This window comes from Fusarium redolens (genome assembly GCF_020744475.1).
Source record: "Fusarium redolens strain MPI-CAGE-AT-0023 chromosome Unknown BKA55scaffold_16, whole genome shotgun sequence".
NCBI lineage: Eukaryota > Fungi > Ascomycota > Sordariomycetes > Hypocreales > Nectriaceae > Fusarium > Fusarium redolens.
In genome coordinates this window covers 577,363-597,490 of record NW_025763679.1, presented here as the reverse complement: position 1 = coordinate 597,490, position 20,128 = coordinate 577,363, and the positions used below count along the sequence as shown (strand labels likewise).

General features: G+C 49.4%; 8 protein-coding genes and 1 non-coding gene across 9 annotated transcripts; 3 read left to right on the top strand and 6 right to left on the bottom strand.

The window, feature by feature from the left end:
• Positions 1-99: 99 nt before the first annotated feature.
• On the bottom strand, positions 100-1,916 carry BKA55DRAFT_521338 (Alpha/Beta hydrolase protein; the record flags this gene model as incomplete). Its single annotated transcript, XM_046188504.1, has 2 exons — positions 100-897; positions 948-1,916. 2 exons carry the CDS (start codon positions 1,914-1,916, stop codon positions 100-102), a joined length of 1,767 nt encoding a protein of 588 aa, XP_046045058.1.
• Positions 1,917-2,658: 742 nt separating this feature from the next.
• BKA55DRAFT_521503 (uncharacterized protein) lies at positions 2,659-3,799 on the top strand (the record flags this gene model as incomplete). The annotated part of the gene is made up of 3 exons (XM_046188516.1): positions 2,659-3,140; positions 3,193-3,615; positions 3,664-3,799. The coding sequence occupies 3 exons, from the start codon at positions 2,659-2,661 to the stop codon at positions 3,797-3,799; spliced, it is 1,041 nt and encodes a 346-aa protein (XP_046045057.1).
• A 549-nt stretch (positions 3,800-4,348) lies between these two features.
• BKA55DRAFT_578786 (major facilitator superfamily domain-containing protein) lies at positions 4,349-6,495 on the top strand. The gene is made up of 6 exons (XM_046193762.1): positions 4,349-4,680; positions 4,730-4,786; positions 4,839-5,167; positions 5,217-5,591; positions 5,639-6,024; positions 6,076-6,495. Exons 1-6 carry the CDS (start codon positions 4,524-4,526, stop codon positions 6,371-6,373), a joined length of 1,602 nt encoding a protein of 533 aa, XP_046045056.1. The 5' UTR covers positions 4,349-4,523; the 3' UTR covers positions 6,374-6,495.
• A 395-nt stretch (positions 6,496-6,890) lies between these two features.
• On the bottom strand, positions 6,891-8,249 carry BKA55DRAFT_651648 (uncharacterized protein). Its single transcript, XM_046197323.1, has 2 exons — positions 8,123-8,249; positions 6,891-8,072 (listed from the first exon to the last, which is right to left on the bottom strand). Exons 1-2 carry the CDS (start codon positions 8,183-8,185, stop codon positions 6,897-6,899), a joined length of 1,239 nt encoding a protein of 412 aa, XP_046045055.1. The 5' UTR covers positions 8,186-8,249; the 3' UTR covers positions 6,891-6,896.
• A 757-nt stretch (positions 8,250-9,006) lies between these two features.
• Positions 9,007-10,163, bottom strand: BKA55DRAFT_597438 (uncharacterized protein; the record flags this gene model as incomplete). Its single annotated transcript, XM_046196075.1, has 3 exons — positions 9,007-9,162; positions 9,213-9,885; positions 9,937-10,163. The coding sequence occupies 3 exons, from the start codon at positions 10,161-10,163 to the stop codon at positions 9,007-9,009; spliced, it is 1,056 nt and encodes a 351-aa protein (XP_046045054.1).
• Positions 10,164-11,293: 1,130 nt separating this feature from the next.
• Positions 11,294-14,236, bottom strand: BKA55DRAFT_578783 (fungal-specific transcription factor domain-containing protein). Its single transcript, XM_046193761.1, has 4 exons — positions 13,310-14,236; positions 12,756-13,260; positions 12,156-12,643; positions 11,294-12,103 (listed from the first exon to the last, which is right to left on the bottom strand). The coding sequence occupies exons 1-4, from the start codon at positions 13,772-13,774 to the stop codon at positions 11,471-11,473; spliced, it is 2,091 nt and encodes a 696-aa protein (XP_046045053.1). The 5' UTR covers positions 13,775-14,236; the 3' UTR covers positions 11,294-11,470.
• A 1,225-nt stretch (positions 14,237-15,461) lies between these two features.
• BKA55DRAFT_651639 (major facilitator superfamily domain-containing protein) lies at positions 15,462-17,555 on the top strand. The gene is made up of 3 exons (XM_046197322.1): positions 15,462-16,009; positions 16,059-16,223; positions 16,273-17,555. Exons 1-3 carry the CDS (start codon positions 15,568-15,570, stop codon positions 17,268-17,270), a joined length of 1,605 nt encoding a protein of 534 aa, XP_046045052.1. The 5' UTR covers positions 15,462-15,567; the 3' UTR covers positions 17,271-17,555.
• BKA55DRAFT_t248 lies at positions 17,486-17,559 on the bottom strand. The gene has a single exon. It is a non-coding gene; the product is annotated as a tRNA-Val (tRNA).
• Positions 17,560-17,948: 389 nt separating this feature from the next.
• BKA55DRAFT_597435 (major facilitator superfamily domain-containing protein) lies at positions 17,949-19,757 on the bottom strand (the record flags this gene model as incomplete). The annotated part of the gene is made up of 1 exon (XM_046196074.1): positions 17,949-19,757. One exon carries the CDS (start codon positions 19,755-19,757, stop codon positions 17,949-17,951), a length of 1,809 nt encoding a protein of 602 aa, XP_046045051.1.
• Positions 19,758-20,128: the final 371 nt, after the last annotated feature.

Below are 20,128 nucleotides of genomic sequence, written 5' to 3'. Positions count from 1 at the left end.
CTGAATTTATGTAACACAAATTCCTGGTAAGTTTATAATGATATCATCAGTCAGATCAGTGCTGTATGATTAAGAATCTATTTCGTAATGGTCCCATCTTCAAACATTTACAATCGGAAGAATAACCCTGCTAGCATACTCTCCGCCATAGTGAATCTTGTGCTGTCCCTTGTTCTTCTCACTCTCTGGCCTTGGCTTGGAGAAGGCAGCAAGTTCAGTGAATCCAGGGTATTGTCCCAAGATATCTACCTGAAGTGTCTGGTCCTCCTCATAGTCCACTCCCATACACCAGATACCAATGTCGAGCTTGACCACTTCACCCTTAGGGACCTTCTGCACCTCATCGTGAGGGTGGAAGGGGAACTGAGGATGTATCGATCGTTTCTCATCAATCTTTCGTTGCGAAGCTCGTAGAATACCCATAGCCCCGTTGTGTAATGTAAGGCTCGAGCGATCCTTCTCTGCCATCGCGTCAACCGACTTCACGGGAGTTTTCTCGATAGGGAACTGCAAGTGGCTCAACTCCTTGCCGTTCTTGTCGAGCTTGCGAACTTGTACAAAGACAACCATGTCGTCCAAATCATCACAGCTCATGTATAGCTCTGCTTTGGGCATTCCGATTATTCTCGTGTGCTTGTTGAAAGTGTATCGGAACTTGGCGATGGACCAGCGATCTTCAGAGTTGTAAGTCTTGATACCTGAAGATGGTGCGCTATCTAGAAGTGCACCATTGTCTCCCAGGTAGAATGAGCGATAGTCGGTATCGGGGACAGGAAAGTCAGGAAGCTCGATGTTGCTCTTGACTTTTCCTTCATCAAACTGGAGAGTTGTCCAGCGAACTCGGGGTGTCTCCTCCCAGTCGTTGTCAATACCCTTGAGGTACTTGTCGAAGTATTTCTATGGCGATGTTAGCAAGTGGTATTCACCGTTGAACAAAATAAACTGACCTTCAGCTCAGGATAGCTTTCCTTCACAGAGTAAAGCTCAAACCACTCCTGGTGTCCACACCATTTGATCCATTTCTTGTCACTTCCCAGCTCCATCCAGCCACGCACAGCACCCATGGTGTGAATCTGGCTCAGGTCTGAACCGGTGATAAAAACAGGAATGTTGATCTTGGAGAAATCCACACGCTTATCGTTCCAGTAGGCATTAGCCTGAGGACTTCTTCGATACATTTCGGCAAAGTCCTCCACGCCATGCTGGCCCTTGATAACGAGAGTCGTGATAAGATCGAAGTTGCTCATAGTAAACCAGCCGCCTCGACAGAACTGCTCACGGAAAATATCTCCGGATCCTTCCCAAGGCGCAATTGCCTTTAACGAAGGGGGATTTTGTGCAGCAGCTTGCCATTGCATAATGGCCAGGTATGAGTTGCCAGCCATGCCGACGCTACCGTTGCACCAAGGAAGCTTAGCCAGACCCTCGATGACATCGTGAGCATCCTCTGCTTCTTGTGCACCCATACAGCATGCATCGCCGTCGCTGTTACCAGCTCCGCGGGCATCAACATGCGCAATTGCATAGCCTTGGTTCACCCACCAAGCAGGGTCAAGACCTTCAAACTTCTCCAGTCCACTAACATCGTCTTTTGTCAGACAGCAGGCCCAGGTGCAAACATTGAAGATCATATCAATGGCCGAGTACTTCTTGCCATAAGGAGACCAAGAAATGATGACAGGCACCTTTTCAGAACCCGTCGGACGATAGATATCAACATAGAGGCGGCAGCCGTCACGGACAACGATTTCAACATCGTGATCAATGCGGACATCAGAGTCAAGAGGTCTTGCGTCGAAAGGCCTAGAGCCCTTCTTTAGGACCTCGGTCTTTCCTGGGGTGGGTTCAACGTAGCCATTGTCGCCAACCTCAGGCTTGTTGAGGGGCTTGTAGGCAACCTGAACGGGAGGCGGCATGTTGGTGGTAGGGGGTAGGGATACTGTAATGGGGGAAAATGGATGTTTCAAAGGCAATTAAAGATGTCTTTGTAATGGTCTCGGCGAAATGAGTTGCGAATGAACACAATGGGTAAAACTGACAAGGTATTGACTGGCTATTTCTTCATCAGAGATTGAGGCCTATCTTTAAGCTCCCCTCACCCTCAATAATTATCTCAAGATTCACTGTGGAGTTGAGGGCCAGAGTCACTAATTTCCTGGATCCGCATGGTTCGGGTCGGACTAAAAGACCCCACGGGGAGATTGAGGGGAAGATCGCGGAGACGCAATGCGGATGATCATGCAACCCCAGGCGGATATCATCATCCTTATTCCCTGTCTTATCATTGGCTACTCACTGTCTGGACCCTGCAGACCCGCGCTAGGCGAACTGTTTTCCCTTATCAAGTGGCTTTTGCAACGGTCATCTGAGTTAATATCCGAGGTCGAGACTTGAATGAGGAGAAGTCTCCAAATCCGAACCGAAACGAAATAGACCGGACCGAAAATTAGTGAGACAGAATTTACCTTTCGCCTCTTCAGTCAGCAAAAGATGATTCCGAACCGAGAAAGCCCTCGTTACCCCAGATCTCCGCGTTCTGAGTCCCCGGATCAGAGATATAACTAAGGAAGCTTCAGCCTCAATTCATTCTTAGCGCTTCATCATCAAACATCACACTTCCATCTTCACTTCACTGTATCATTCTCATCACAATTCATCATGTCTACCACTACTACAATGGAGATGGAGCAGACCGTCGCTGCTCGCTTCGAGACCAAGGATCTCGTCGAGTTCGACCCAAATGTTGTCTACGGTGACTGGAGAGATGAGTTCCACAAGACAGGCTGTGTTCTGATCAAGAACGTCATCAGCAAAGAGAAAGCTCAGTACTACTGCGACAAGCAGATTGAGTGGCTCAAGAAGTTCGAGCTTGGCTTTGATGAGAAGGACCCCAGCACTTGGAATGCGGATCATCTCCCTGTCAGCTTCAAGGGTGGTATGTACTATGGTTATGGTGCTACACACGAGAAGATGGCTTGGGAAGCACGCACCGAGCCCAAGGTTGTTGAGATCTTTGAGAAGCTCTGGGGAACAAACGAGCTTCTCTGCTCTTTCGACGGTCTCAATGTATCTTTGCCAAATCGCAAAGATCTGAACTGGAGCCCTTGGCCCCACTGTGATCAGAATCCTGAGCGCAAGGGGTGAGTAGCCTATTCCAACTTATCCCGAGACTCTGCTAACTCCTGTTCAAAGTATGCAAGCCGTCCAGGGCCTGCTGAACTTTGCCCCCAACGGTCCTAACGACGGTGGTCTCATGCTCATGAGGGGTTCTTCTAAGCTCTTCAATGAGTTCTTCGCTCACAAGCGCGAGTCTGCTGACCACGAGGATGCTCCCCCTCCTGAGATCAAGTACATGGACTTGTTCCTCTTCAGCGAGAAGGACGTCAAGTGGTTTGAAGATCGAGGCTGTGAAATGTTCAAGGTTAACATGGACCCTGGTGACTTTGTGCTCTGGGATTCTCGAACTATGCATTACGCTCGATTGCCCGAGGGTGACCAGATCAGGCATTTGCAATACGTGTGCATGACTCCACGCAAATTCGCCACAGAGGAAGCTCTCAAGGCCAAAGCCTACTGTTTTTCTAATTTCATGGGAACAACTCATTGGCCTCATTGGTAAGTAATTGTTCGCTGTTGGTTGTTCGTTGCTAATATCATCTCCAGCAACATCCGCATCGCTCAGGAGAAGCCTATGAGGAATGGCGAAATCTGCCCAAAATACCGCACAGAGCCTTTTGAGAAGCCTGAAGTGACGGATCAGATACTTCGATTGGCAGGTGTCAAGCCTTATGATGAATAATGGGAAAATTTGGACTGGTTTATGGGGCAAAGTGTTAGCCTAGATCATCTTGTTACAGTATCTAAGACTTTTCGCAATACATTTTTTTCTACATACAAACTTATGTCCTTCATCGTGCCTACGCTGAATCTGATCTAAAAAGTTTATGAGTTTTGTCTTCTTATATAAGGGATTGATCATGCTTAGGACGTAGGCCGACGAGTTTAAGATATTGGTTGACGAGACTTAGGATCATCTTTGCATATTGATGGAGTCTTAGACGAGAATTGACAAGGTCATCGGTTCGAAATCCAATTACACATAACTCCGAATAACGACATGTTCGTGACATTTCCAATCAATAGTTCATGATAGGCCAAGTCTGCCCAGAACTTGGCATGGGGGTTCGCAAAAGTCTGGATCCGGTTCGGTAGCAACACCATAATCCGGGGTATGATCCGGGGTAACCTCTCGGTTCGTGATGCCTCTAGCCTAAATCATCACAAACCGCACTAATCGTACCGAGATATCGGGATGTGGTCCCATGCGGGGAAACAAGGTTTGCGGGGAGTTGCACTAGCCAAGACCATGAGATTGCGCGCAAGGACTTCACCTCCTGTCTTGTTTATCTCTTGGCCTCGTCCAATTCTCTATAAAGCCTGGCGGTGCAGCCTTGTTGGATTGTTTTTCACCAGCATCTTCTGCAACGAAACAACAGAGAACAACTACTACCAAGGCCACCATCATGGATACCAAACACGATGTCAATCACGTCGAGAGCGTCTCGAAGGAGTCTCTTGACGTGATTCAGGTCACAAAGTCGAAGATTGAGATCAGCGGAACTGTTAAACTGATAGAAGGGAAGACGATCTACATCCCAACGCCAACTGCAGATCCTCAGGGTAAGACTATGCTCTTCTTTGACTATGTATCCAATTGCTGACGGGTTAGATCCCTTGAACATGAAGATGTGGCAAAAGGCTCTCGTTCTCATTGTCATTTCCCTGTGTACGTACAATCATCGGGCATCTCTCAGAAACGTGAACTCACATACTGCAAGTCTCGACAATTGGTCTGGCTTTGGTTTCAGGATTTGGAGGTCTCCTAGGCTTTTACATACCAGGCTACGCCGCCGTTGGAAAGGGCTACGCCGACATCACTCACCTCATGACTTACCCTACGCTTTTCATGGGTATCGGTAACCTCATCGGCATGCCTCTCGGTATCGCGGTCGGTCGACGAATCGTTCTCCTCGCAGCTACAATCATCATGATCCTCAGCGCTGGTCTCTGTGCAGGAGCAACCACCTATGAGTGGCACCTTGCTGGACGTATCATCCTTGGACTCTCCGCTGGGCAGAGTGAGGCTCTTGTTCCCATGATCACACAGGTAATACCTTCAACTTGACCAAATCTGACAATGTCTAATGGCTGGATAGGAAATCTTCTTCCTTCACGAGAGAAGTACCTGCATGATGATTCAGCAGACCATTCAGACCATCCTGACTGCTATCTTCGTCATCTTTGCCGGCCCCATTGCCGAAGCCATCACACCCGAGTGGTGGTATGGCCTTGGTGCTATCCTCTCCGGTGTCTCCCTCGTCCTAGCCTTCTTCTTCGTCCCCGAGACCAAGTATTACCGCCCCAAGTCTGCCTACCAAGCTGGCAGCAGCTCCGATGATGAGAACATTGTTGAGGTCTGCACCGAGCGTCCTGAACTCGACTATGTCAACTTTGCCCCTCGCACATTCCGATCCGATATGAGACTCTGGGTTGGCAAGCCTGAGTGGAACAAGGTCGTTGAGATTTTCACCGTAAGTTATTCGCCACTCGTGGTCCAGACTCTTTTAACACGTACTAGCAAACCTTTAGCCTCATGCTTTTCCCCAATGTTCTCTGGGCCCTTTGCCTTAACGGTCTTACTCTCGGTGTCAATATTGCTATTGGAACGACTTACGGCTCTATTGTCACCAGCCCTCCTTATAACTGGCCCCAATCATCTGCTAGCTATGTCAACGCTGGTCAAATCGTCACCTCGCTCGTCGCACTCCCTTGCTTCGGTTTCGGCTCGGACAAACTCATCAAGTGGTTCGCGAACCGACGTAATGGTATCCACGAGCCTGAGATCCGTCTGATTCCTCTTGCTTTCCCCATTGTTGTTGGAGTCTTTACTGCCGTCTTGTACGGTCTTGGTGCCACCTATCCTGAGAAGTATCACTGGTTCACCTATGTCTGGGCAGTTGCAGCGTAAGTGTCCCTCCTATCTCATGAAAACTTCAAATTTCTAACTATCTACAGTTACTACTTCACCTTTGTCGGAGCCAACATCGTCGCTATTACATATCTTCTGGACAGCTATCCTCAGCGGGCTGGTCCCCTCCTGGTCATTATCTGTGCCGTCCGTGGTATCATGTCCTTTGGCGTCAGCTACGGAATCACTCCCTTCATTGAGCAAAACGGTTACGACGGTGCTTTCGGTGTCTTTGGTGGCTTGACTGGTGCTTTTGGAGTCCTCGGCATCTTCGTCTTCATCTTCGGTAAGAAGATCCGAAAGATTACAGGAAAGTACTGCGTGGATAAGGACAAGGCCGAGTAAACTTATTCAAAAGGGCAATAATTACGAAGAGTCATCAATAATGCTTGTTCCAGTCGTCAGATACTGTTTTAGTTGAACGAAGGAGGGGTTAGTGGTTAATATGCATATGATTACGATACAATCTGAACAATCTCTCTCTGCCTTTCTACCAGTGATATGTCTCCATTATATAGAGGGTGTTATCCTGACATGTTTCTACCATTGATTGGGTACCACATTAGATAATAATAGATTATCAGTACCTTGACAGCTATCTTTATTTCCGGTGAGCTTCATAGGGCCTCTAACTAAAATGGCAATATGCTTTAGTCTTCCAGAACCACTTTTGTGCCTCCTCTTACCAAATATGTGCCAGACCTGAAGAGGCATGTACCACTTCAGTGTTAGTTCCTGAAACTTCTTCTTTGCAAGAAAGAACATGAAAGCGTGTTTTGCATGTAAGGCCAAGATGTCACAGGTCCCTTTAGATATAATAAATAAAATATTGGCATCACTAATCCTCTTTATAACTACTTGCATGTCGTCAGGGGTTTGCGGTTCCCTTCTTCTGACGCTCTTCCCAGTCCTCAGCTCCATTATAATCACAATTATATCTCATAAACTGAGCAGGATCAAGATTCACCTTCTTGCTCACCCCATCAGTCGCTGGCTTCGCCTGCTCCCTGCTAAACTTCTGGATCAGAGATGCTCTATCATACCTGGCAGCAAAGACTCTTTCCAAAGCTGCGCCAACCTCATCCCTTGATTTGACATTGGACAAGAACGCACAGATAGCTTCTGCGTCCTCGATACTCTGTGATGCACCTTGACCCTGAGTAGGAAGCATGGCATGAGCAGCATCACCAATCAGGATGGTTCGACCCTTCACCCAACGTGGCAGAGGATCGATATCTCTGAGCTGCCACAAGCCGATGTCTGGAGCTGCTCTGAAGATATCATGGAGCCATGAAGGGAAATCTGAGTACGCTTCCAGCAGCTTCTCGATGCTTCCAGGGGCAACCCAGCTATCTGAACTCTCCTCCGCGAGTTTTTCATCTGGCACCAAAGCAACAATACCGTACAGCTTGCTGTTTCTGCCAGGTCCCATGATCACTCTTCGATCGTGGCCCATGATCATGGTTGTCTTGGGCTCGCGGGGATCCAAGAGTTGGTTGGGTAGAGAGAGCCCCTCCAGATTCTCAGTTGGGATCAGCATTCGATAAGCTGATGTGCCGGTTGGTAGAGCATTTCTCCTCTCGCCCACCACGGCGGTTCTCACAACACTATGAATGCCATCTGCACCAATAATGAGGTCGCCGTGAATCTTCTCGCCTGAGTCTAGTGTCACGATGCCTTCCTCACAGTCGACACTCGCGACTTGGCAACCTGTTCGGACATCTACAGGATTGCCAGAGGCCTCCTTACTTGCTGCTGCAGTTCCCAGAGCTGCTTGCAAATCTTGTCTGTGATACAGCATTCGCTCGGCGCCGAACTGTCCTTTCTGGAAGGGCAGCTCTCTTACCAAGTTACCATCCGCATCAAAGATTCTGAAGCCTTGATCGGCTTGAGGCTCGGCACTCTCAAGGAAGGGATCAAGCTTCCATTTGGTAATGATCTTGCTTGCGTTGGGCTGCAGCGAGATCAAAGCGCCGACCTCGCGTAGTAGACGAGAGCGCTCAAGTACAGTAATGCGTCTGTTGGGGTGTCTTAGAGCAAAGGCCTGTGTTTAGTTAGCTAGGGCTCTTAGTGCCTCCATTTCGCCAGACTTACAGTTGCGAGACCTGCGATGCCTCCACCAACGATCACAATATGTAGCTCAGGCATGCTCCCCATTATGAATTTGGTATGGTTTCGAGATATTGCGCTTTACTTTTTTGTGCCAGCAGCAATGATATGGATCTTGCCAATCGCATCTTATACGGTGATGGCAAGGGTCTCATTAGGGACCACGCTAGCTACGGTAGCATCGCGTGTTCCGAGAATCAACGGAGCAGCAAACCGAGTCCGAACCGAATCGAACCGAAGGGACTACTGCAACACAAACCGAGATCGGTCTACACGTTCAACCCCTCACTTCACGAACAAGGCTAATCCTTTGTGAGGCAACATGGAGCATCGATCGACACGGGTTGCAAACCTATTGAATCGATGTTACACTTGTTGCTGTAGATGAAGAGTGATCTGGTCTTCCTCAGTAAACAAGCGTGACACCAAAATATTTATAATTTTAAGAGGGCAGATTGACTTGAAGCCTCATCCTTGGCCCGAAACCCAGGCATGCATTGTCCAGATGGGCGGTCACAGTCCCTTGAAGTAGCACAATACGCAAGTAGCATCGTAAGAAGAATTCATCATGAAGTTATTTATTCTGAACTGATCCTCTTAATTGACCAGTCGTAATCTGAAACTCGTCTCTGTGCGCAAATGTGACTGACCGGATGACCAAGATTCGAGGCGTCCTTACAATTATAAGTTCGTTTATTACGAGCAAAAGGAATAGTTCTACATCAAATACTTCATTGAATAGTAAAAAGATGTCAAAATAGAGTGATATGATAGAACGGGCGCTGTATTTCTCAGAAACGTATGCAGTCTCATGTCTTTATGCTACAGTAACTAACAATTTCTTCCAATATGGTGACTGTCCTTCCTCTCTAGCTAGCCTCTGCCTTGATATAAGGAATACCCGTCAACTTGAAAGCCCTCTCGCTCAAAATTGGCTCATGCAGGGGTCTGTCGCGTACAATGTGATCAGGCTTGCCGTTGCGTTTGGCCTCGTTAGAGCCGAGGTGGCGAGCATTTGGCCAGTGCTGGACTTGTTAGTACTCAAAACAAAGTAGATAGGTAGGAATAAACTCACTGTCGTGCCAACTCTTCGTTCAAATGCATCCTTCTTGCGAATGAGATCCTCTTGAGACGCCTCGGACACAGGCATGAAGCAAGTGTAGATGGCGAAGCGGTCCTGTTGGCTCTTCACGGGAATGTTATAGTGAGGGGTTCGGGAATCCCAGAGAATCAGGTCACCGGGCTCAGCCTCTACTTTGTACCACTCGCAACCATGTTCGTCGAGCCACTTCATTCCCTTGTCCGTGAATCCGTACCATTCCTTAGTCCAGGCGGGAATGCGCTCTTCAGTACCCCGGATCTCATCATGGAACTGCTTGCTCTTGGTGTGACCGCCCTTCGCAACGATAAGACCACCGTCATTGGGGCCGTTAGGAAGAAGATTGACGAGTCCTTGGAGGCAGCGGAATCCGGGCACATCGGGGTCTTGATCTTGATGGGGCCAGGGCTTGTTTTCAGGAAGGTTCTCTCTGTTGGCAAAGCCATAGTTGATCGCGTCGAAGGACACAATGAGATCCTCAGATCCAAGAGCCTTCTCGAAAGCCCCGACAACACCAGGTTCGGATCGGACTCCCCAAACGAAGTCCTCGTGTGCGGCGCCGTAGTTCAGAAGCATACCCTTTTCGTTGATGACGGGAAGCTTATCGGGGTGAACACTAGAAGGGTCGTTTCGGTTGTATCCAAGACCACTAGTAATTGTTAGTGTTCAATTCGTTTTTATGCTGCGGTCGTATACTTACAAGCTCTCAATAAGACCGTACATGCGATTGGCGTAGCTCAGAGCTCGCTCCCTGGGGATGGCGCCCTTGACAACAGCGTATCCATCACGGACGAGATCATCTCTCCAGTCGCCGTATCGTCTGTCGTTGCCATCAATCACGATACGCTCAAGTCCCTCAGGGCGGAGGGTGAGGGTCGGGTGCTCCTCAGTAGCGGTGGTGGTGGTAGTAGTTGCTGAAGGAGCCATCTTGTAGACTGGTACTTGTTATGATGATTGAACCAGATGCTTCGGTGGTGACCTGTTGGTTTGGATTGAAGTTGAAGGTCGAAATTCCTATTCCTCTTTATATCCAGCTCGAAGGAGCGGCTCTTCGGCCCCACAGCGTCCAAAATACTGGTGAGCAGACTAAAATCTGGGGTAATGCAGGATCAGCAACGAGTGAATGGAATGTCCGAACCGAACCAACCGAGTTCAACCGAGCGGACGAAGCCGCAAATTGTGCAGAGAGGCTTTCATCTCGGTAGTCCGTGAAACATATGACCATCTTTGTCGCGCATTTTGCCTCACAACTGGGCTAGAGCACTGCTTCCCGCGCCGAGACCCGTTAACGGTTGACAGATCAAGAATTCCATGGGAGGCTCCAGCGGCTCGCATTACGCTACATTACTCCATGGAAACGACCCTGATGTCACTTACATGGTCTACTTGCCAAATAATAACGGTACGGCATGATTTCACTGACTGTGCATGCCCGGATGCAAAGCATCCGATTCTATCTCGTTGAGATTATCTGGTATTATTTGGTACAAGAGGAACTGGCTGATACGAGGTCCAAGAGTCTACTTGTTATAACTACAGTATGAGAGGTATTATTCTAGTATCTTAGCTCATCTCTATGTGATTATGGCGATGTCAACAACGGTTGAGAATGAAGTGTAAGAATGACTCACGTTTGCGTTGTGCATTTCACCAGGGTAGGAAGAGCCTCGGGCTGTCACCTGTGACGAAGATGTTCCCAATAGAATAGTTCATTACTGCTAGATAAGTTAGAGAGACATCATCATAATCCTATTAGATCTTAGTATAAAATTAGGGTTTGAGTTTACCTAAGCTTAGGCAAGCGGATCATAAAGTTATCACAAGAATGGACAACTGTTCCTCAAGTGTTTTCCTTGTAACCCGAGTGACAGCTCTTTCAAGGATGATAGGCAATTTCCGAACCTCTCACGTATGATCAGCTTCCAGAATGAGCCCATGTCATAGAGTCCGAGCGGCTCGGCTCGGTGTGCATGGAATGATACCGACGAGGATGAGCATTTGGAGTTTTATATCAGGCATGCACCCGCTGACGACCTACAGCTTTGTTTTGAAACGTTCCATTCTTCTGCTAGGTCACCTAAGTCTCGCGGCTCTGTTGCATCTTCTGCCACGGATATGTAAAGCAGACGCTTTCGCAATTTCATTACTACGCAGGGTATATAATCCCAAGTTACAAAATGCTTAGGTAAGTTTATGATATGCTTTGGGAGTTTTTGGACTATTTACGCGCCATCTCAGCACATTCCCTGGTCTCCAATCGTGGCAAAATCGCTTTCCATCACGGCCCAGAAGTGATCCAGAGGCATAGCCTGGAAGGGATCCTGGAAGTACTCCAACGGATCGAACACGAACGAATCTGTCCCGACATCGCCGAACTGATTCGGTGATAACATTCTCTGGTCGTTATTTGTGGTCTGCAAGTCTTGCTGTGGAGGCCTTTGTGTTTGATCAACGGAAGAGCTACTATCGCCCGACAAGACTTGGTTCACCCGCTGCGTCAACTCAAGCACCCCTTTCACGAATTCACTGTGTTGCCCGACTCTTCGATAACAGTCAGCCACATAGTCCGATGCGATGCGTACAAGCTCCCCATCACTGCGGCCCATGCGTTTGTGAGGCTTCTTAAATGTCTGAAGCGCGAGGGTTGTAGCAGCAAGGAAGGTCGGTGTAGGCGTCAGTAGAAGAAAGTCAGGCTGTGAGTCTGCAAACTCCGCGACTTGCGTGATGATAGACCTTGCGGCTTCCACGCAGGTTGTTTGGCTTTGCAGTAGTCGTGTTGTACTAATCTTGGCCTCATGCTTTTGCACTTCATTGCTGAAAGAAGCTTCGGGGAAGAGGAGAGATGCTCGTAGAAGGGTAATTTGAGCCTGAGGCAGATGCGTTAGTAACAGCAGTGTTGCATAGATATAAGATACTCACTTGATGGAATTGCAGAGACAGAAAAACGGCAAATGACCGCTCATCTGAGCTTTTGGCAGCATTTTGGTTCGTCTTCGCATCTTCCGACGCCTCGTCAAGCCAATCTACAAGGGCCTGATCCAGCTCCGAGATGCCAGACAGGAACTCCAAAGCGGTCTCTGCTCTGCGCTGAAATATGTGCTCGCTAATTTTACCCACTAGCAAAGAGAGCGACACCCATCTGATAAAACAGGGATCGAGGCCGCTGTTTTTGTCAGGCAGCGGTTGGTCGCAATCTGTGATCTCAATAGCGCTCGGCCGACCGGTCTCCAATTGCATGGACTTCTCTAAAGCATAGCATGCCCACCAGACCCGGGAATGCAACTGTCGGTCGACTTGGTTGCCGGAATCTTCGTTCGGATTCGATATGACGATCTTGCGATGGAAGCCTATTGAGTAGCCAATTCGTATAGCCTGGCCAAGGAGGTGCCAGCATTGGCCGTCCTTCCCTGTAAGAAGAGTCAGTGTCATTGGTTTAAGGATGTGATGAGTTTGATGAGAATGATCTCAACATGTGAGGAATTTGATGAAGATGGTCTGGGGATGTGAGTGACTAATTACCTCTTGCACGCATTGCGACTGCGAGTAACGCAAGCGCTTGTACCGAGCTCATATATGGGAAGCTCAGCAGGTGACTCACTAGGGAATAAGCCCCAGTGAGATAGCCAGTTGCTGTTGGCGATATTTGGCCTTCGTGATCGTCCATACCGATGCTCAGCACAGCGTACACTGCGACAAGGGCTGGCGCATCGACTGAAGTCATCGCGCCTTGGAGCCCAGTCGGGGATGTCTGTTGTATTTCGGAAAATCGTAAGACGTCGGATATGAAAGCTGTATGATCGAGAACGGGGACGAGGGGGTGTGTGCGACTGAAGTATTTCTTCAAGCAGGGCTCCATGACCGACATGCTGGGAAGATCTGGGAGGATTGGTACTAATGGCAATGCGTATTCTTCTGTGAAGCACATCCCCCATCGGAAGTGTCTTCCAATTGGGTCAAATCCGCGTCGCTGGAGGAAAAGATCGATGAATCGGGTGAGGCATTGTAGGCTGCTGGAGCCCATGTACTGCAAGGTCAATTAGTATGCAGCTGTGAGACGAAGCCCGAATACTGACCTTGATGCGATGAGACGACTCATCAGTGTTCATGACCACGTCAGGACTGTCATTCGTCTGCACATCTGTACCACTATCTGGCGTGCTTTGGCTCTCCTGGTATGCGCGCTCAATCCACGATGGGTTCCTCTCTTTGTTCCCTGCATGTTGCGACCCCACGATCGAAGAAGCGGGAGAGCTCTGTTGGCTGGCAGTCGCAATTGAGGCCCGGCGCTGGATCGGTGATATTGTAGATGTGCTCTGTGAGCTCTTGTGTGGCCATTTGCGCACAGCCGGTCCATTGGGTCTTCTTGGATCGAAGGTCTCGCACTCGTCGCCGCGAAGAACGCAATTGCGGCACTTGGGCGTTGTCGCGTCGCATCGCACTTTTCGCTTGCGACATTGTGTGCAAGCTAGTGATAGACGACCTCGTTTTGACCGCGGCGGTCTCGGTGAGAGAGGTTGCTCTTGTGATACTGTATCCATCTTGGTAGGAAGACAGGGAATGGCAGGAAACTTGAAGCTGCGATCCTAAGGGACGAAAAGATTCAGACAATTTTGTGATAATTCAGGATGAACTTAGAAGGCTCTTTGACGAGATAATCACTTTTAGGCCCGCGACTCAGAGTCTCAAATCTAACAACTCGAGGCTTGGTTCAATTGACGGCAACAACAGAGTGAGACTGTGAGCTCAGGCAAAGATTCTGCGTCTCGCAGAGACGTTCACCGAGGGTGTCGTCAACAATTTGTATCCCCCGCAGATAACCATGACACAGGGCGCTATCGCACTGAAGGTCCGGGGTACAGTGCACTAAAAAGATGTTCCCCGCATGCCTGGGGATCTCCGAATCGCGGAAGACAGTCGCGGCTTCAGATCAGAGGAATATTTTCTCGCGGGGTAGACTCTGGGGTCTCCTAATAGAGACTAGATGGCCCCCACGAAGTTCGAGGCCCAGTGTTAACTTGGTCATGTTCAGTTGTGCTCGTTTTCATTGGAGATGAGCTCTTGAGTCGTTGAGGAGGCGTCGTCGCTAAACTTCGGCTCGATTCGGTTCGGAAAAGGTCAACCTGTGAACCGAATCGAGGAGTAAGCCAGGCCTTTCGCTGAGAGTCGAGGTTGGCCGCTTTGAGGTGCGACGCGACTCAACACTCACGATCAGATGAGATGCAGAAATACTGGTCAAACTTGAGGCTTTATTTGTCCTGAACTCGTTTGAAGCTTATCTAATCATGTCAGTCGCCCCAAATCACCCTTTCTTGCATCGTCTAAGGAGAGCCTTGGAAGGCTTGCGCTGAGGTCGCTGAGCCTCCACTCCTGAGGGTCGGCATACCTCTCAAGACCAGCGACACGGCTGGCCAGACTCACAGTGTCTTGACACACGCGGTCATGACTTCAATTCTGTCACAAGTGGGGACAACCTTCTCATCCGGTTGTGTGAGAAAGTCGTGGCTTGAGAGATCGTGGAAAATACGCTGGTTATCGGAATAGAATTTGTAGACATGGCGATGCTCCTGAATGCGTAGAAGCGACCAAACAGGCATCGCCAAGTGAACCCGAACAGGGCCAACCACCAAGACATCAGCCTGATTATCGACAAATTTCTACCTTCTAGATGAAAACAATCCGTGCGATATGTCCTGTTTTAGATGTTGCAATCTTCCTCTTTTCTGGTTTGCCTTCCCATTGTTGTTGCGCGTTTGCTCTTCTCGCGTTCAGGCCCGTACCCTAAAGGTTCAGCACTCCGATTGGGTTCACAAGGGTAACCCAACGGTCAAAATAAAGTTAGAGCCTTCCATCCCAAATACACGGTAGAGTAGCATTATCACATAGAAGGTTTGAGTAGTTTATCTCAGTTTATTACTTTAGGATAAGTCTTGAGTAGCATCGCCAAAAGTTTGAGTGCATTTATGTCCATGAGTCCACGGCGCATCGGGTTGGTAGCTCCGTCCACCGTGTTGCCCAAAACGAAGAAGATCCAGCTCTCTCCCAGCTCAACGGATTCCACGCCCACAGCCTCTTTCACCATCAAACAATAATCGTCCAAACCTTTTCTCCTTCGTCTTGTCTCACAAGCCAATCGCACACTTTCCAATGGCCGTTTCTCATCGGCACGATATTACGAAGATCATGCAACCCTCCCGGAATCTACATCCCGAACCGAAAGCGAGCCGAACCAACGCTACCTTATCTCGAAGAAGTGGTTCGTTCAATATTCTCCTGTTTACAAAATCATGAGTTCCTGTTCGATCACTTTCTCGGCTGTAACATCACGCGTATCATGTCAGAGCCTCAACAGTCACAGCCATCTCAAGATGAACAGCCAAACGAGAAGGTGTCTGTGGGCGCACGCCTCCAGCCCGTTGACACGGGTGCATCGTACGAGCCTCCACCGATGAAGACACTTCAGCGTCGTCTTGTTGTTCTGTCACTTTGTTTGACGCTGTTCCTTTGTGCGTTGGATACTACTATCTTGGCGACCGCGCTTCCCACCATTGGTAAAGAACTTGATGTATCAGCTCGCGAATATGCTTGGATTGGCTCCTCATACACTCTGTCCACGACGGCGGTGACGCCAGTTTGGGCAAAGGTGTCTGACATCGTCGGTCGCAAGGCCAGTATGATGACTTCCACTGGCCTTTTCATGGCTGGAAGTCTCATCTGTGCTTTGGCAAGCTCAAGCGGCATGTTAATTGGAGGACGAACTGTTCAGGGCCTTGGGGGTATGTACTCTCTACCAAACAACAACATCAACTTGCTAACTGGACTAAGGCGGCGGCTGTATGGTGCTAATAACTATTCTGATCGGAGATCTGTTTCCTCTGAAGGATCGTGCCAAATACTATGGCATAACAGGAATAGTGTTTGGCGTGGCTGGAGCCATTGGACCCGTACTGGGTGGTGTCTTCTCTCAGACAGTGACATGGAGATGGTGTTGTAGGTAGATATCGCGGACCCCGTTGCGGATAGCTACTGACATTTCCAGTCTACATCAACTTACCCTTCGAGGGTATCGCACTCATCGGACTGTTCTTCTTGCTCAAGGTCGACATCGAGAAAGAACCGCTTGTCGATGGGCTTCGCAGCCTCGACTGGCCTGGCTTTGCTTTCATTATTGGCGGCACCATTTGCTTCCTTTACGGGCTTGAAGCTGGCTCAGGTGGACTCGCACCCTGGAACTCTGCTTTCGTTATCTGCCTTTTGGTCTTTGGAGTCGTCATCTTGGCTCTCTTCATGGTCTGGGAAGCAAATTTTGCCAAAAATCCCATCATTCCTATCAGAATCTTCCAGAACACCACGAACATCGCCGCTTTCGCCGTCGCCAACCTTCACTCGTTCATCTTCATCGCTTGCGACTACTTCTTGCCTCTGTATTTCCAAGTAGTTCTGGGCTTTTCACCGATCATATCTGGAGTCACGCTTTTCCCTCTGATCCTCCCGATGTCTATCTCAACCGGCGTTGGAGGTCTAATCGTGAGAAAAACCGGCGACTACAAGCTTATTATCTTGGTTGGTGCCGCACTGATGACTTTGGGAATTGGTCTGTTCATTAGCCTTGGTCAGCGCAAGGAATGGCCGAAACTAGTCATCGCCGAGGTCATCGCAGGTCTTGGCTGCGGTGTGCTCTTCCAGAACCCTATGATCGCTCTCCAAACGCACGTCCGCCAGAGAGATATGGCGGCGACTATGTCAGCATACACTTTCATGCGTGGTCTTTTTGTCTCAATATCAATTGTTGTTGGAACGGTTTTGATCCAGCGTACTGTTCACGGTGGTAACTTGACTGCTGTGTCTAGTGATAAGGCGCAGGGTGAGACTGACAAGCATGGGTATGTCAGCGGTTTACGGGTTATGTGGGCATTCTATACTGCTCTGTGTGGACTGATGCTTATCTCGGCTGTTTTCATCAAACCAAAGCCAGTAAAGGTAGAGGAAATCAGTAGTGAGGCAGCAAGTGAGGCTCAGCAGAGCGATAAGTGTTGATGCACTGGAGAACCAAGTCCAGACAAAGATATGTATTAGCGAAACCACCTAGAGGGTAAACAGGATCGAGGTGAGGTTAAATACAATAGAAGGATATTTCCACCATCTGCATGCTTCCAATCTTTCCAAATGATGTGTTCGCTGATAGTGACCCCAGGGAGACGCGGTTTCAGCAAAAATATTTAGCATCAAGCGAGACGACAGCAAAAAAAACGTGGTTCCGCCCGGGATCGAACCGGGGACCTTCTCGGTGTTAACGAGATGCCATAACCAACTAGACCACGGAACCGAGGCTTTTGATGACTCATCTGCAGCAGCGGGGAATTATGTTTGTGCCCAGGCTCGCGTCCAGCGGTAGAGGCTCACCTTTTTCTATTGAGGCGCAAAGCCCTAGAAACTTCTTTACGGTTCATCGGCTGCAATTAAGCATTCAGCAGCGGGGTTCAACAGCTTGAGGGTTACGTTGATGATTTCACATTTGTGGACAAGTAACGGCGATCTCATTGTGTCACGAAAACGACACGGCGGTGGCTCAGAAACTCAAGAATACAATAAATGTGATTGATGATGAAAGGGGTATTAAGTAGATTGAAGTAAAGTCTATAGTAAAATTAAACGCTATGATGCCACCAATTAATTTTCGGGTTTCCAGCCCCAGTAACAACTTTTATGAGATGATTATGTGAATGATTGCTTAGTGTTGACTCTGTCAATGTCGTAAGGGTTACCCTCATACGACCTGCGACGCGAGGCCATAGAAGCCCGCGACGCGCGCGATGCACGAGAGGCGTGCGATCGTACAGAGTGGTGTGTCCTGCTAGCAGTGATAGGAGCGTAGGCAGGCTCTTCGACCTCTGTTGAGGCATCGTCGTCGAAATTTTCCTCCTCGGGAACAGTCTCGTCGTTCTTCTCCTCCTCAGATTCGGGAGCAGCGTCGTTTTGAAGCTTGCGCATGAAAGCAGCGGATTGAGCGGCGAACTTGCACTTCTCGCGAATGGAAGCGCCGTACTTGTAAAAGAGGAAGGGGAAGGGAACGCAAGCCAGGGCGAGGAAAGCAGGGACTGAAGAAGCCCAGTGAATACCGAGATCCTTGTACATGTAGGATGTGAAGAGAGGGAATGCGGCACCGAAGAGAGATCGGAGAACGGAGTTGGCGGCCAGGACAGAGGCGGCGAAGATGGTGTAGGAGTCAATGAGATAGTTCATGACACTGAGGAAGACAAGAACCATGCCGAAACCGAAGGGTACACCGGCAGCGATACTGGCCATCCAGTGAATGTGTGGGTCGTTGGTCCAGGCGAACCAGAAGAGACCGATAGGCAGACAGACGGAACCGATGAGACAGGCGGGGAGACGAGCCTCGGGAGGGGCGAAGCCACCGTTCTTCTGCTCAATCTTGATGTAGCGCTTGTTCTGGGGGATGGTGTATGCGATGGCCAAAAGCATGCCGACCATGATGCCAAGGAAGGCCAGGCCACCGACACCAGAGTTCCAGCCACGGTTCTGCTGATACACAATAGGGAAAGCGCCGAAGAGCATGTAGAGGGTACCGTAAACGATAGCCATGTAGATGGAGAGGAGAAGGACGATAGGCTCCTTGAAAAGCAGGATCCAGGGTCGCGACAGGGCAGTCTTGAAAGACTCGGTAAGAGTAATCTTACCACGCTCGTAATCAATCTGGCTAACATAGACATGGCCTGTGATCTTGGAGAGCTTGGACGCACGTTGTCGGAGAAGAACAGGGGCGTATGTCTCAGGGACCAAGAGGGTACCGACGATCCAGAGGGCACCAGAGAAGGCACCGAGGAAGCCCATGACCCAGCGCCAGCCGGCGTTCATACCGAGGAAACCACCAATGATGGGACCAAGGACGGGACCGAGGAAGGGAGCGGCAGCGAAGATGGCCATGGCGAGACCACGCTGGGAAGCAGGGAACATATCGGCAATGGTACCGCCGGCGTTGGTGAGAGGCGATGAGCCAAAAGCGCCAGCGAAGAATCGGAGAACAATGAGGGTCTGGGCGTTCTGTGCGCCGGCGCAGCCAGAGTTGAAGGCAGTGAGGGCGGCATAGGTACCGATGAAGAGGTATTGACGACCGAACATCTCACTGAGAGGGGCCCAGAGAAGGGGACCAATTGCGAAACCCAAGACGAAGAGTGACACACCCAGGGTAGCTACCTCTTGGCTGATGTGGAATTCCATGATGATCTCACGGATACCACCTGTGTAAGCCGACGATACAAGCGCGACAGCAAGGGTTGTGAGAGCAACGGTCATGGTGATGAACCATTTCTTGACCAAGCTGAAAGTCATAGGGTTTCGGGGATCGTTGGGAATCCATTTCACACGGTAGGGATCTTCCTCAGTACCTGAGCCATCGTACTTGTAATCTCGAACCTCTGGTGTGATGCCAGCCTGGTCAGCGACCAATCGCCAGTAGGGTATTCTTGTCCGCGCAGGGACTTCAATGTTTTCCGCGTCGCTCATCGTTATTGTCGTAATCTAATCACCGATCGAGGCTGTGGAATAACGTTTGGTGTTCCGCGTCGGTTAGTGTTATTACGATCTGTGGTGTGAGAGACAAGATCTATGTCAATCACCGGTGACTCGGGGAGCCAAGGTAGTTTATAAACAAAGACAAGGGAAGGTTCCACATCGAAACGGTAGAAATTTTTATTAATCAACGACGTAACGAACACGACTAACGACTAAGGAGTTCAAATCTCTTCAATTCCATGGCATGGATTCGTCGGATCCGCCGACCGGCCGTAAGTCCCCATACAGGTTTGGGCTTCTCGTGGTGACTGGGTCCTTACGTTAAATCCGGCAAGGGATGATATCACCAGGCGAGAGGCTAG

Bases quoted from the DNA above. Each gene is read 5' to 3' on its own strand.
- BKA55DRAFT_651639 (XM_046197322.1), top strand. From the start codon at position 15,568: ATGTCAGAGCCTCAACAGTCACAGCCATCTCAAGATGAACAGCCAAAC. The intron at 16,010-16,058 runs GTATGTACTCTC...AACTGGACTAAG, and splicing joins AACTGTTCAGGGCCTTGGGG to GCGGCGGCTGTATGGTGCTA. The intron at 16,224-16,272 runs GTAGGTAGATAT...TGACATTTCCAG, and splicing joins AGTGACATGGAGATGGTGTT to TCTACATCAACTTACCCTTC.
- BKA55DRAFT_578786 (XM_046193762.1), top strand. From the start codon at position 4,524: ATGGATACCAAACACGATGTCAATCACGTCGAGAGCGTCTCGAAGGAG. The intron at 4,787-4,838 runs GTACGTACAATC...ACATACTGCAAG, and splicing joins TCTCATTGTCATTTCCCTGT to TCTCGACAATTGGTCTGGCT. The intron at 5,168-5,216 runs GTAATACCTTCA...ATGGCTGGATAG, and splicing joins TTGTTCCCATGATCACACAG to GAAATCTTCTTCCTTCACGA.
- BKA55DRAFT_578783 (XM_046193761.1), bottom strand. From the start codon at position 13,774: ATGGATACAGTATCACAAGAGCAACCTCTCTCACCGAGACCGCCGCGG. The intron at 13,261-13,309 runs GTCAGTATTCGG...TTGACCTTGCAG, and splicing joins AGTCGTCTCATCGCATCAAG to TACATGGGCTCCAGCAGCCT. The intron at 12,104-12,155 runs GTGAGTATCTTA...CATCTGCCTCAG, and splicing joins TGTCTCTGCAATTCCATCAA to GCTCAAATTACCCTTCTACG.
- BKA55DRAFT_651648 (XM_046197323.1), bottom strand. From the start codon at position 8,185: ATGGGGAGCATGCCTGAGCTACATATTGTGATCGTTGGTGGAGGCATC. The intron at 8,073-8,122 runs GTAAGTCTGGCG...AACTAAACACAG, and splicing joins GCATCGCAGGTCTCGCAACT to GCCTTTGCTCTAAGACACCC.